This window comes from Cololabis saira, chromosome 1, assembly GCF_033807715.1.
Source record: "Cololabis saira isolate AMF1-May2022 chromosome 1, fColSai1.1, whole genome shotgun sequence".
Taxonomy (NCBI): Eukaryota; Metazoa; Chordata; class Actinopteri; order Beloniformes; family Belonidae; genus Cololabis; species Cololabis saira.
Window position 1 is genome coordinate 24203838 of NC_084587.1, and position 14749 is coordinate 24218586.

General features: G+C 39.7%; 1 protein-coding gene across 15 annotated transcripts in view; it reads right to left on the reverse strand.

Annotated features, from left to right (window-relative positions):
• prom1b (prominin 1 b) overlaps window positions 1-10921 on the reverse strand; it is a 34118-nt gene extending 23197 nt beyond the window's left edge. For 12 of the 15 annotated variants that reach the window (XM_061718625.1, XM_061718640.1, XM_061718656.1 and 9 more), the window contains exon 1: window positions 10352-10921. In XM_061718625.1, coding sequence (XP_061574609.1) covers window positions 10352-10613 — 262 coding nt within the window. In that variant the 5' untranslated portion in view covers window positions 10614-10921. The remainder of the gene's footprint in view (window positions 1-10351) is intronic. The other 3 variants (XM_061718685.1, XM_061718676.1, XM_061718694.1) reach the window with 1 other exon arrangement.
• Window positions 10922-14749: the final 3828 nt, after the last annotated feature.

Genomic DNA, 14749 nt, shown 5'->3' on the forward strand with positions numbered 1-14749 from the left:
TTTTGTTAAAGTATAAAAATCAAGATTAATTAAAGTAATCTTACAGGTATTCACATTTCATCATAACATTAACCCATAAACCGTTTTCGAAGAAACTGTCCAAACATTTCAATATTTTCTATAATGAATTATCTGATTTTAGGAATTGTTATAAGATGTTACAAGAGAGAAAAATGCAAATCCTCACAGAAAATATGCAATAATTTTGTTTCAAATTAATTACAATTAAATCAACTTTCGACTTTAATGACAAATCAATCCAGCTTTGCAACTCAAGGTCCACTCATCAATTAAATGAAAAAAAAGAAAAGAAAAGAAAATATTTGTAAAAAAAAAACAACTGTTCAATTAGTCCTATTAAGCTTTTCTGGTGAGTAAAAGGAAAAGCAATAGTGATCTGGTGTATCTTTCGTGGCCATATGGTTAATCCTCTCAACACCATCCTCCTCTCCTGGTGGGAAAAAGCTGCCTTACTTTATATAATTTCCTGTATCTTTATGGAAATGTTAAAACTTTTGGTTGGCCTGGAGAAGGTACAAGCGTGATGGCATGTATCTCCACAGCTTACTATGCAGGTACAGCATATGAGACATCTGAGTTGTGTCAATGCCACCTGTTGTTGCTCAGCTACTTAGTTAGCATTAGCCGCGGAGGGCAGTTAAGCTGTCAGTGACCCAGTATAAGAGGTAACTACTGGAAAGGAAAGGAGGGGAGGGGATAAACAACCATCAGAATTAGAGCTGAAAGGATGAACTGACCACTGGTCAACATGAACTTGCTCACCCTCAGTAAAGCAGTCCGATTTTAAACATTATCTTCAATCAAAACAAGTCGAGCAAACTGAAATGAGAAAAGAACGTACACACACTTCCCGAGACACCACTGCCATTCGCTGTTGTGATATGTAAATCTGAACCTAAAACCCTCTTACTGTACGGTGTAAATATAGGTTAGCACAATCCTCTACACTGACCTGCTCTGAGAGATTATTTGAAGTTGTGTACAAAGCCTTACACAACAACCATCTCTGCTGCTTTAGTGAAGAAAACTGACTTCCGAGTAAAATAGAGTACTGTTGGCCTGCCTCATGTGGCAAAACAAATTCATCCTGAAGAACATCTGAATGCATGGATCAAGTAACATGTTTAATCATTGCATTAAGAATGTAGAACATTTTTCAATTTCTTTCAAACATAAACTTTGTTTATATTTGTGTTGCAACTACAACATAAACAACTCAAGTGAATTATTGACATAATGTTTAGAGATGGCTGTTAAGTGTGTATTTGTGTGTATGTATATATATATATATATATATATACACACACACACCAACAGCCAACAGTCTATATATATATATATATATATATATATATATATATATATATATATATATATATATATATATATATATATATATATATATATATATATATATATATATATATATATATATATATATATATATATATATATATATATATATATATATATATAATAATGTAGTTAGTATAATACTACTACATTTTTTTATCATGGTGCTGGACACATGGGTGCATGTTGGGGCCTCATCTATAAAGCTTGCTTGCGCAGAAAAAGCGCCTGAAAGTTGCGGAAGCCACCTTCTACGCAAAGTCTCGGATCTAAAAAGAAAAAACTAACCGAAAAATCTGCGTATCTTTACGGCAACTCGGACCCTCCCGTAAGAATTTACTTAAGACACGAGGAACTGGCGACGCAGGCTGTGAGGTGGTGAAATGAAACCAGATTCATGTCATACTCTTAATAATGTCATCACATAGCCTATCACAACATATCAGTTATCACTTAGGCCTATAATAAAATAGTGCTGATAACGGAGCAGGCGGCGGTGGTGGGGGGGGGGGGGGGCTGCCGCTCCAAGCCCACTACTCCACGCCGAAGAGGAAAAAAGAAAGTGTTCTGATTAAAATAAGGAAAGTTGGACTATATAACAATTGCGTTCATAAGGATAAAGTTTTATAAAAAATAAAAATTAAAGATTAAAGAAATAGTCCCTTCTCCCCGTGTGTGTCTGCCTGTCATGCACGGGTACGTGCGCTCATGTTGTTACAGCCGGAATTATGGTTCTGCGTCACACCAACGCAGAGCCTACGCCGTAGGGTCCGGCGTATGGTGCGCGTCGCCGCGTACCCTACGCCGTAGGCTCTGCGTTGGTGTGACGCGGAACCATAAATCAGCCCTGAGCAGCTCTGAGGGGAGACGGGAGGGAGGAGGGGGAGCGGGGGCTACCGGGCCGCCGTCCCGAGTGTCTTGATGATTTGCTGATCCTACCGTTAGTTTTTAAACTGTAAAAAGTGGGGGGGACAAATACATCATTTTGAAAAGACGGGGGGCATGTCCCCCCTGTTGCGCCGGGGAACTCACGGCGTTTAGCGCAGCAACGGCGTGCTGCCACTCACTCGCTTTATTTTATTGTATAGCCTACTATTTATATACTTATTCTAACTTTTACTGTGACCACCAAATAATGTGGTTTTCCTGTCCTCCACATCATATCTAGGTCTCCGTGAAAGTCAGTGTCACGGTGGCTGCTACTTCTCATTCATTCTGAGGCCAAACCATGGATCTGCGCCTAACAGGCTGCAGAAAGCCACTGCGCATGCTCAGCAGGCTCATCCATATGCATTTCTGGGCGTGATAGGAGGCGGATTCAGCTACGCAACCTTCCAGCTGGACTGCGTGGAAGTCTGCGTGCACATGGTTTTATTGATCCGGATTTTTTTTTGCGCACGGCATTTTCGGCTTTTGAGAGTACGTGCACTTTTAGTATGACTCCTACGCACTCCATTTTAAATGAGGCCCCTGGTCATTTCTTTTCTGTGTAGCTTCCTGAGATTTTATGTTGAACTTTGTTGTGTGAAAACACAGTTTTTTATACATTTGTACTGCTTAAGGGATTTCTGCTAGTAATACTGGTACTTTTGAACATCTGTTTCGATGTGTAACCATGCCAGGAGGAGGGTTGTTAACATGTCAGCTGGTTGAGTTTTCTTATGAGAACCAAAATCCAGAAAAGTTGAAGAGGACACATTAGCAGAGCAAGGAATATTGTAGGAATTACGTCAAACCATTTTCTATCCTTCCTCATCATAGAGGCTGTAAATGAAATAGATGAACTTAGATGCCTGACAACTATATCAGAGATGCTATGTTGTACATTTCATAGAAACATGGCTCCAGGAACATTCCAGGCAGACAGACTAAAGAAAGAGAAGCAAATGTAAAGTAAGAGAGACTTCAGTGTCTATTAACAACCAATGGTGTTATTATGTTATGTTATTGTGAAGGAGCATCTCTGCCCCCAAATATTGAGCAGTTCTCACAGACTTTTGTCTGCTTTATCCAAAAGAGTTCACCAGTGTTATCAGTGCATGTGATGTCATAAGTTGTCAGGCTATAAACACACCCCATGTCTTTCATCTCTGGAAATGTTTTTTATGCCTGACACATCGCTCACTCCATAAGCAAACTGTGACACCAACACAGCGCCATCACAGTTTTTATCAGCATTAGAGACATAAAGTATTACCCTAACAAAACAGCACTACAATATCACAAGAATGGCACGAGGAGTTTTAAAGAAATTCTCAACGGTAAAAACAAAAGTGTAACTGTAACTTCTTGTGTTTTGATGGATCCTATACTGATGCCAAATGACACTACCTTCTGGTTTTCCTTTTTTATAATGCATAGCTTTCATCCATCCAACCATTTTCTATACCTGCTTTATCCTTTGCAGGGTCACGGGAGTCTGCTGGAGTCTATCCCAGCTAATTACAGGCGAGAGGCCGGGGTTCACCCAGGTCGCCAGTCCATCGCAGGGACACATATATACAGCCATGCACACTCAAACTCATCATTTAATCTAGTATGCATGTTTCTGGACTGTGGGAGGAAGCCGGAGTACCCAGAGGGAAACCACGCAAGCACCGGGAGGACATGCAAACTCCACACAGAAAGACTCCCGCTGGGCCAGGGAGTGGAACCAGGAACTTTGTTGCTGTGAGGCAACAGTGCTAACCACTAAGCCACCGTGCTGCCCTTATAATGCATGACTTGTGCAGGTAAAACATGTTTAAAGAATAAGGAAATACATGATTGGCCAAAAGGACACCACAGCACCAAACGCGGCAGGTATTTCTATGTAAATTTTGGTGTACCCCACCATTCACAGCGCTAGTACTCATTTTTATACATTTTCAGACGCATGCTTGTATGTGAATCAACCGTAGATCCATTAATCACCGAATTAGTTTGAAAGGGAAACTGAAATGGGCAAACTGTCATCAGAACTGCTCATGTCTTTCTTCTCATGGCAACATGTTAGCAAATCAAAGTATCCATGATATAAGTAGCCCACAACTTTCCTTCTTAATGTCTGTGTATCTGTGCAACATCTCTGTGACGAACTTCAATCAAAATGCTTCTCAGCATTTTCATTTGGAGTTTGGGTTAAGCACTTATAGCAGCATAAATATGTTTTTTCATGTGAGTCATTTAAGTTTAAAGGGGACCTATTATGAAAAGCATGTTTTTTCTTGCTTTAACATATTTAAGTGGTCTCCCCTTAGCCTGCCAACTCAGAGAACAAGGAAAGCAAACAAATTCTGCAGTGTCTGTACAGCTGCCGGATGAGCCATCCAGTGTGATGTGGCTTCTACGAGCCGTTCAGATTCTGCTCCCTTTCGTTACGTAACGAAAATGCGATTTACATAGGTTGGTCTCCGATGCGTGAAACCACGCCCACAACTAACTCCGTCGGCCGGAGCTTCCGCCATTTTTTCGTGGCAGTGTATCACGTCATTCAGGCAGCCAATCAGCACAGTGCCTCATTATCATAGCCCCGCCCACTCAGAATCCCTAATAGAGAAGGAGGTAGATAATAGAAGATAAAGACATGGCTCAGAGGCTGCATTTCTAATTTATTTAGCAAAAACAATCAAAAGTTTGTTTTTAAGATATTCAAGGCCTGTTTAAAATAGGTATTATATACCATAATAGGTCCCCTTGAAGTTTAATTTGAAGTAAAGTTTTAGTGCTTTTGGCATTTTCTAGATGTCATAGTTGTTAATATTGATAAAAAAAAACGCCAATAACTTCAGACTCAACTCATCCTGTCTGTCTCTTGCATCAACTGTGTAATGCTTTACAGCAACATCACACATCAACCATTTAAGTCAGATGTTTCCAGATGTACAACATGTCCACAACCTACCACAGTAATTAAGGAAAACAGACAGGCACCAGGATATGACCCACTTTGTGCGTGCTTGGGCATGTGTTTACACACTCGTCCCTCACGGTGCCATCTGTAGCACTGGTACCAGCCCAGTGCTAGCATTAGCCCTGTGGATGCTAATCCTCTAATCCAACCTTTGTGTATCAAAGGGATAAGATACTGCCTTCTCACTGAGGGAATGAGGCCACATTTAACATCGTAAAAACAACCTTCATAAAGATTTATTAAAAGGCAGGTGTCTCTGTTTTGGATTTTCTGTTGACATCCAAGAAACGAGACTAAAACCTAATATGTTTTAACCATCTAAAACAAGAGGGATTAGCAGAAATGTTGACCGAGGAGGACCTTGTTAAACTAGACTGACCACAACTGCAACTTGAAGTAACTATGAATCCCTTACATCAATTTACCTCTGGCTTAAACTTCATTTAAACTCTAATGTAGCGCTCTCTGGGATATCCTACCTTTGCAAAGGACATAAACTAAACTCACACCCCAGGAATGGTCAGCTGTCACACAAAACACCAACTACCATATCCTTCAATTTATCAGAAAGCTGTGACCATGTGGGCTGCAATTGTATGATCAATATCCCTTTGTTTATTTTTGGCTTTGTCTCGAACACAACAAAACCCATCAAATTAAAAGCATCAAAATATAAAAAAAAGCAAAACAATTTAACAGTCTCAATATCCCTTTAATACTGTTTGATGTAAATATGCTTGCCAGAAATGTACGTTGGCAACACATATATGCCTATGGCTATGTGTGTGGAAAAAAAAAAAATAAAATAATATATATATATATATATATATATATATATATATATATATATATATATATATATATATATATATATATATATATATATATATATATATATATATATATGATATAGATAGATAGATAGATAGATAGATATACATTGTAATTATGTACAGACATATGAGTTTCTCCATTAAGGATTATGAGGAAATTATTACTAGTTGAGTACAAATTACTAACGTGATTGTACAATAAACAGAATCTATACAATATATGAACTCATCAACTTAAGGCTATTATGCTTAAACTATGGAAAATTGATGTTATTTCATTTTATCTTTCCAGTTAAGTGCAGTGTCTTCAGTAGAAGACATGACTGTTTATTTTGACTGCTTCACACCATAGGTCCTCAGCAAAATACTGGGGAGAGTCTAGCATGTTTTGTTGTAGTCTAAGGACACAGCGTCTGTCCTCAACTGTCTGTTGAGGACAGAAGCACCCCATGTAGACAGTTTTTTGTTTTTTCCAAGTGTAAAGATCCACCTCTATCTGCCCCTGATTAGCTCTTAGACTGACGTCTTTGGGTAACCCTGACCTGGCTGGTCATTAGTGGACTGAGTCAGGCCACCCGCTACTGGGTCAGCTGGTAACCAACACGGCAAAGCTGGCAAACCCGCTGGGAGGACTGAAAAGTCGACTGTTCACATCTCTATGGCAACATTAATCACTCCTAAAATTGGAGTGTACATATGTTGCATTTAAAAATAAAAAATGAACGCAGGAAATCAAAAAGAGAACTTGGGAAAATGCAACTGCACCAAAACACACCACAGATAAATGTGCTGGATTTTTGCATAGCAGACATGCTTATATGTACGACGGAGTATTAGGGCCAAACTAAGACAAAAAAAATTGGAAATTACGAGAATAAAGTCATAATATAATGAGAATAAAGTCGTAAAATTACGAGAATAAAGTTGTAAAATTACGAGAATAAAGTCGTAATAGAATAAAGTCGTAATATTATGAGAATAAAGTCGTAATATTACGAGAATAAAGTCGTAACATTACGAGAATAAAGTCGTAATGTTGCGAGAATAAAGTCGTAATATTATAAATTCAGTCACATCCAGTAGGTTGCTAGACACGTTGTATTCCTGAATATTTGAAGCAGTACCAGATCCAATGAACTGCTTATTTGAATGAAAGAGCTACCACCTCGCAGGAATGAATAGCAATTTTTGCATTTGCCAGAATCAGCTTTTCTGCCATGAGTACCAAAGAGATAGCCGCCTCCACAGACTTCTCTCAATGTTTTTCCCTTTTACATGCACCATAAAACTTCCTATCGAGTACCAACGTTTGTCTTGTTATTTCTGGACTACCATACACACATAAGTGATGCACCATTGTAGAAACAGGAAAAGAAAAACATAGCCACATTTTTATTATGACACAAAACTACACAAAAGAAAACAAAAGCATACTACATTCTAGTCAATAGAAAAGAAACCTACTGGAGCCAACTTTCTTGTGTAATGTGTGCTTAATATAATGCATTTACTAACAATTATTAAAAAACATTATATCTTATACCAGCAGATTTATTTTCCATCTACCTGCTGTTTCCACTGTGGTAAGTCAAAAAGTTAATTTCTGACACTGGATGGATTCATCGCTGCTTTGTTACACTTATCATTAGAAGACAATTTGCCCATCACTGAGAAACTGTTTGACTTTTTTATATTTTTGAGTGGCTTTCTTTACTGCAACAGAAATGTAGACAATGACTTTGTGACAATATTTTTAGTTGTAATTTTAGTTTAGTAATTTTAGTTCTTAACACATTAGGATTGTATGTCTAAGCATTTCCTACAGAAATGAAACTGTTTACAATGATTTTGTATCAATGTTTTCATTATGAAGGGCTTATAGCATCATGTTATGTATTTATTAAAGCCACTCTATGTAGCAATACCACTTCTGACCACATGGGTGCACCATATCTCAGGTGTTAGCCCTGGATGTTAAACACCACAAAGTTCAACTCTAGTGGGACAAAGTGGCATTACAAGACTTGCTGGACCATCCAAACTCATTAGCACAATATTGGCAGGGACTTTTGTCAACACACCATGTGGTCAGAAGTTGTATTCCTAAAAAGAGTGCTTTTAATAGCTACCTTCTGAAATGTCTGTCACGTTTATCTATTTCTTCTCCTGGCAAAAATCAAGCACACAATGACATCCAAGAAATGCTACTGCTACCACTTAGATATGATCTTCTTGCCTTGTAGTTGGGTCTGAGGGCCAGGCACTTCAACATGGCAAGATTGACCTATCACATACCTTAAGCAGCTATCAAGTGTTAAATAAATGACAAGAGGCCTGTGTGTTTAATGCAACATGCATGGGTTTATATACGTGTGGTACATGATGTAGGAGGTAATGTGACATCCAGGTGGTCTCCACCTGTGCGTGTGTCAGTGAATCACACTGGAAAGTCCACAGCAGATGCAGCATATGGCCCAGTGGATTAAGGTATTATGCAGTGATGCAGGTGACAGAGAAAGCCTTCCCCTAATCAGTGATTTACTAATTGATTACCCAGGCAGCCTCCCCAGCACTGGACACCAAAATGGCAGCAACTTAAAACCTTCAATCCTATTGCTCTGTGTCATCCTCCAACGTGACCATTCATACTTTTACTGGATCACACAGACAAATACCTTTCAATAGGTCGCATCCCTCTCTAAATCAACCATTCTGCTCCTGGAGTCAATGTGAGAACAACTGAAGATCATTCCATAACATATAAATACAGTGATCAATTGGCAGGTCCAGTCACCTGTAACAACCTAACCGTTACAACATGGGCTTACGGAAGATCACTTATGACCTATGACAGCTATTGATCCCATTAATCTAGTCATAATATTGGCTTATGGGCTCAACACACACTATTGCTGCATGCTGTCCATTGGCACTTGTGCTGGTTTGACCTGTTGCGTGTGTAGATATATGTATATATACACACATGTATATACTGTATATCTCATATGATATATATATATACATACATATATATATATCTACACACACATATATACTGTATATATCATATGCTATATATAGTATATATTGTGTCCGTTTATTTATTATGGGATATTATGGGGTATAGCACAGATCTACCAGTCACATTCTTTGAAGTTTCTAGAGCCTTTTTGGACTTTGCTGTTTAGTATATGATGTTCAACAGGCCTTTGAGACACAGTTAAACTGACTTAAACAGTCTACTAAGACTTCTGCTTCTAAGATTTGTGACTCCATACAACAAAACAAAGTCTACACGTGGCCCCTCACTGGTCAGTGTGGACATGAGCTGTGAGCTGTTTATAGAAGTGCTTTAGGACCTCCGGATAGCTTGGGACAAGTTGTTGGCTGCTTGTAACAAGTTGAGCTGTAGCTTTAGATAGAAAACTGTTTGCTCATCCAAGTAATGTCATGTGAGGTGTCAGTAATTAACATCTGGGTACAATGTTTCCACTATGAAAAGAAATCACAAAATAACAAATAAGATTAATTTTGCCACTATACCTCAGTTGAGGAACATACCATGATCATACCAATACTTAAAGCGCATATTTGTTTCATAATATACTGTATATTGTGGCTATAATGCACCCTTACAAACTGTGCATTGTTTATAATCCATAAGTATGCTATAATGTGCATACTTATGGATTAGTGATTAGATTAGATTAGATTAGATTAGATATGGAACTCCCTCCTACAGGTGAGTTTTTCTTGCCACTGTTTAGCTTAAGGTTTTTCTCCCATTAGGGGAGTTTTTTACCTGCCATTGTTTATGTTATGTCTATGTAATAATTGCCCCGGGGTCATATTTTAGGTCTCTGGAAAGAGACAACTTTTGTTGTAATAGACACTATATAAATAAAATTGAATTGAATTAGATACGTGGTAACCTCATGCTGTATTTTGAATTGCATTTGAGTGAAATTTTTGCTGTTAAAAAACTAAGAGCAAGCTCAGTACAACACAGGGGTTAAATAAGATTAGAATAGATAAGTCCTGAACATTTGAGCCACTGCTTGTTCGTTAAGTAACAACAAAATATGAAGCAGATTTAAATATAAATCCCATATGGAGAATAAATAAGAGAACGGTTTATTATATGTGAGCATGGTGCTCCAGGAAACCATGGAAATGGTAATAAAAAACACAACACGGGTTGAAGCTGAGGACAGGAGGGATGATTTAGGAAGAGCGGGTGCCATCATCTCACCTTTGGGGAAGGGGTTTGGTTGAATAACGTAGAGAAACGCGTGGACCATGTGGAAGAGGATGCTTATGGTCCCGGGCTCGTAGTACGCGTGGGTGTCGTAAACCGCGGCGGGCACGAAGCCGAAATCCAGCGGCTCCAGCGGGGGAGGAGAGCGCTGCCTGCGGGGGTCGGAGCGCAGCTCCGCCCGGGCTCCGTTCGGGTCCCCGCTGGTGCTGGTGGCCCCCCAGCACAGCAGCAGGGCGAGCCACCGCAACCACAACATGGCTCAAAAAGAATTACTAAAAAATACAAAATAAAAAAGAGAGAGAGAGTTCAGAAAAGTAGTGATGGAGAGGGATGGAGAGGACGCGGACACCTGTCTGGTTTATTCCCACTGCGCCCAAACAACCGGCCCAAAACTTTTAAAAATAAACATCAGACGTCCGCTGTACATCCAGGTCGACGTGGCCGCTGTTAGCTGGTGGTTTCTTCTCGGGACGGACTCATCACTGACATCTTCCCGGATAGGAGGAGCGGCGGCGGGTTTGGTTCTGCTCTGCGTTCAGCGCTCAGATCAGCTGCCTAATCTGGCTCAAGGCTCGTGCCCGCGGAAAACCCGGCGGGACGGCGCATCTGCTGAAACTCACAGACCAAACAGTGGCGGAGCTAGACTTTTAACGTTGGGGGGCCAGAGGGGGGCCAAGGCTATTTCAGGGGGTCCACAGACTGCATAGGGACGGTAGGGACATAACACTACCAGCTTTTCAGGAGGCTCAAATCATCCCCACCAACTTTTAAGCAACCTTATTTGCATTATATAATGAGTTCAGATATATAAGTAATTTAGATTGTCTTCCCAAATGTAAGGATAGAATTGACCCTACCATTATTAAATTAATTATTTTAAAGCAATGTATTGCTCTTGTGGTGAAGGACAATGTAGGCTAACATGTAGTTCCATATATAGGTTAAGTAGTAGTTAAGATATTATTAATAAGTTTGTATTTATTGTGTATGTTAATATAATTTAAGTTATGTTCAAATATTGCAATTTAAATTGCTAATACAATCCTGGAATATTCTGGAAGTTTTCAAAATGTTTCTTTAGTAATTTTTGAAAACAAAGGTTTGAATCAAACCGTGTATCAGGTGAACCAATACACATGAATCAATTAATTAGGTTCATATTTGTGACGAATGTAGCCCTGACCCCCGTTCACCCATCTGTTTGGTCTTATTAATGTCCCGTCCCCAGCAAAAAGTGTACATGCAGGTTATGCTGTTATATCGTCCCTACCAATGTTGAGACCAAACCCACGCCCTTGTCTGAAACATTAGAACGTACTCAATAGTATGCTCTATCCATACTCATTCTGGAGAAATTTTTTAGTGTGGATTGATGGACACTAGCCGAGCAGAAACTTCCCACAATGCAATGAAGCGGCGTTTGGTTGCTAAGTGATACGTATATGTCATAAGTATAATATTAAGTATAATAATATTATTATATAATATTAATATTATAATATTCGTATTTAATAATATTATATAATGGCATCTTGTTTCGGCCAGAATAAATGGGAAAGTGGAGCACTGCTTCCGCTGCTGTGACAGGTTACCATGGTAACAACTCCCCCCCTCCCTACGTCAGGAAGTGCCGTGGGTGCTCTTAATAGTACATCCGAATTAATGCACACTACTGATATTTACTCAAAAGTGTGCCAAATTTAAGTATATTTTTAGTATATACTTTTTAGTATGGCATTTCGGACGCACCGTATGACAATAAATTAGTTTCTCGAACAATCAATTGCAATCGGAGTCTCTAAATGTTGAAATTTACATATTAAGCACTCGAGATGAGATTTGTGTGCAATCTGCAATCACACTGAACACTTAATTTTCTTTCCCTTCTTTTATGATTTCACTCTGTAGCATCCCATTTTGGATTTGGTGACTTGTGTACTTTGCGTTCCCACATGCATCCAGCCTTTTTTCAATAAATTGGTCATGCTTCGCTATTTCGTCTAATATGGCCAAAAAGTTTCCCTTATTCTCGGAGTCCTCAGACTCTTGATGACCCCGCTGTGCTATATTTTGGGTTGCAGTCAAAAGAAGCACATTTGATATTTTTTTCAAATAATGTCGATTTTCTTCCACTTTTTTTTTGTCGATTCTCATTTAAAGAATTTAACATGGTTGTGTTCCTCTCAGTAGCTTTTTTATGTTGACTCCATGCATATATTGCATACATTGCGCCAACTACTGTACAGGAGGGACATAGCAGCCAGGAGTCACTAGGCCCTTTCACACAGCCAGTTCGAGGCGGGAACGTTGCGCCTTTAAGCCGCCTCGCTGTTCTGTGTGAAAGTCACGGAGGCGGAATGGGGGGGCCAAGTGGCCCCACCAATAAGCCGGCAGCGGAGGTAGTCACAGAGCCGAAACGGGGTCTGTGTGAATGACACAGCCGGCATGCCGGCATGCCACTAGACGCTGACGCTGTCGTCACGCCTCTGATTGCGGAACGCCGGCATGCTGTGTGAATTTACAGACGGGAGCGGCGTTATGCCGGCGTTGTATGGTTCTGTGTGAACCAACAAAGGCGGCGTATTGGCAGGACTTCTTTACACCAATATTGCGGAATCTCTGTGTGAAAGGGGCTACTGATTTCAAAACGCAACTGGCTCCTTTCAACAAGACGTGCGCGGTGCCCTGACATGTCAATCATCTGGCTAGCTCCGCCCCTGCAAACAACCAACTAAACAACCATCTCAGCCCGCCTCTGTCTCAGTTCAGCATTCACACCTGCAGAAGTGGCCACCGGTGTGTTTTTTATGCACCCCCATATGTGAACACATGTGGAAAAACACAAGAATCATCTGCTGTAATAACAGAGCCAGATCAATCCAGAGAAATCTCTGTACGCTTGGGACACAGTTGAAAATCCCCCTTAATGTGATTTTTGGTACATTGGTAGTATTAAAATGAAAAAAACATGAAGACCTTAGAAAATCATCGTCAGTGGGTACAGATGTTCCCAGCATTCACCAATTTCACCCCCCCAGAGTCCTTACAAACACCAGGAAACTGGACCATATTACACCGGTCATGAAATCACTACACTGGCTTCCAGTGACTCAAAGGATAGAGTTTAAAATCTTACTGCTTGTCTACAAAGCACTGAATGATCTTGGACCAAAATACATGCTTGATCTGTTAGTTCCTATGAAGCTCCCAGACCCCTGAGGTTCATCTGGATCTGGTTTGTTGTGTGTCCCAAGAACCAGAACCAAGCAAGGTGAGGCAGCGTTCAGTTATTCTGCTCCTCACCGGTGGAACAAACTTCCTGTAGACCTGAGGTCTGCTCACACTGTCAGCTCCTAAAAACATTGCTGTTTATGAAGCGTACTCTTAAATTAAATACTTACCTGCTGTACTCTACTGCCCTTACTTTTTAACAACTTGTGCTTTTTATTATTTTACCTCTTTTCTTATCATTTTATTTGTTATTTACTTGTGTCTTGCCGCTTTTAATGTTGATGTAAAGCACTTTGAATTACCTTGTGTTGAATTGTGCTATACAAATTCCCTTGCCTTGCCTCCCCCACAAAAAAAAAAAAATCACTTGTGAACCAGAGCCAGAAACACCACGGCCTTTAATGGTGTGTAGACTCACTTAAAACAGACAAATCATAGTGCAAAAATCTGTTTGGAAATCATGAACACTGGCTCCTCCTAGCTGGCGAGCAGAGGGTTGATCCGGATTGTTATCAGAGTTCAAATGCCACCATCTGTGATAGTGTGTTGCATTAGATGGCACAGCAAATGGCCAATCTGTAAAGGATCAGTTGATGCTGAGCCACAAAATATTTATATATAAAATATTTAACAATATATCAAAAAGAGAGGGATTATAAGAAGAGATGATGCAACCCTGGTATAAAAATACTATATGTTACTCAAAATTTGCATTTTTTCTTTGGTTTTCATCCAAGTCCTTTTTTTTTAATTTAGTGGTGGCCCTTGCTGTTTTATTCACAACTTTCACAGCATAAATTTCTTCAAATTAGGGGCAGAAACAAGGAATGTCACCAACCCTGTCCACTAAGAACCTGATAGACCAATGACATTTTGGCAAACATAAAATGTTTGGGTTCAAAAGGGGCAAAACCCAAAGTCTGACTGCAAATCAAGTTGTGCAAGTCTTTGGAAACTGCTTTGAAGGTCTGTTATGAAGTCTCTTTCATAACAGAACTTAACATGATACACAGCACTTCTCTGGTTAGATGTAAACGTGAAACATAACAGGATAATCGGCACCAGGTTTCCAGTTGCTGAAAAATAACCAACTCCCAGTGAGCGTGAATATATGCGATGACAGATATCCCCTCCATGCCGGAGGACGAACAGAGTACTGCA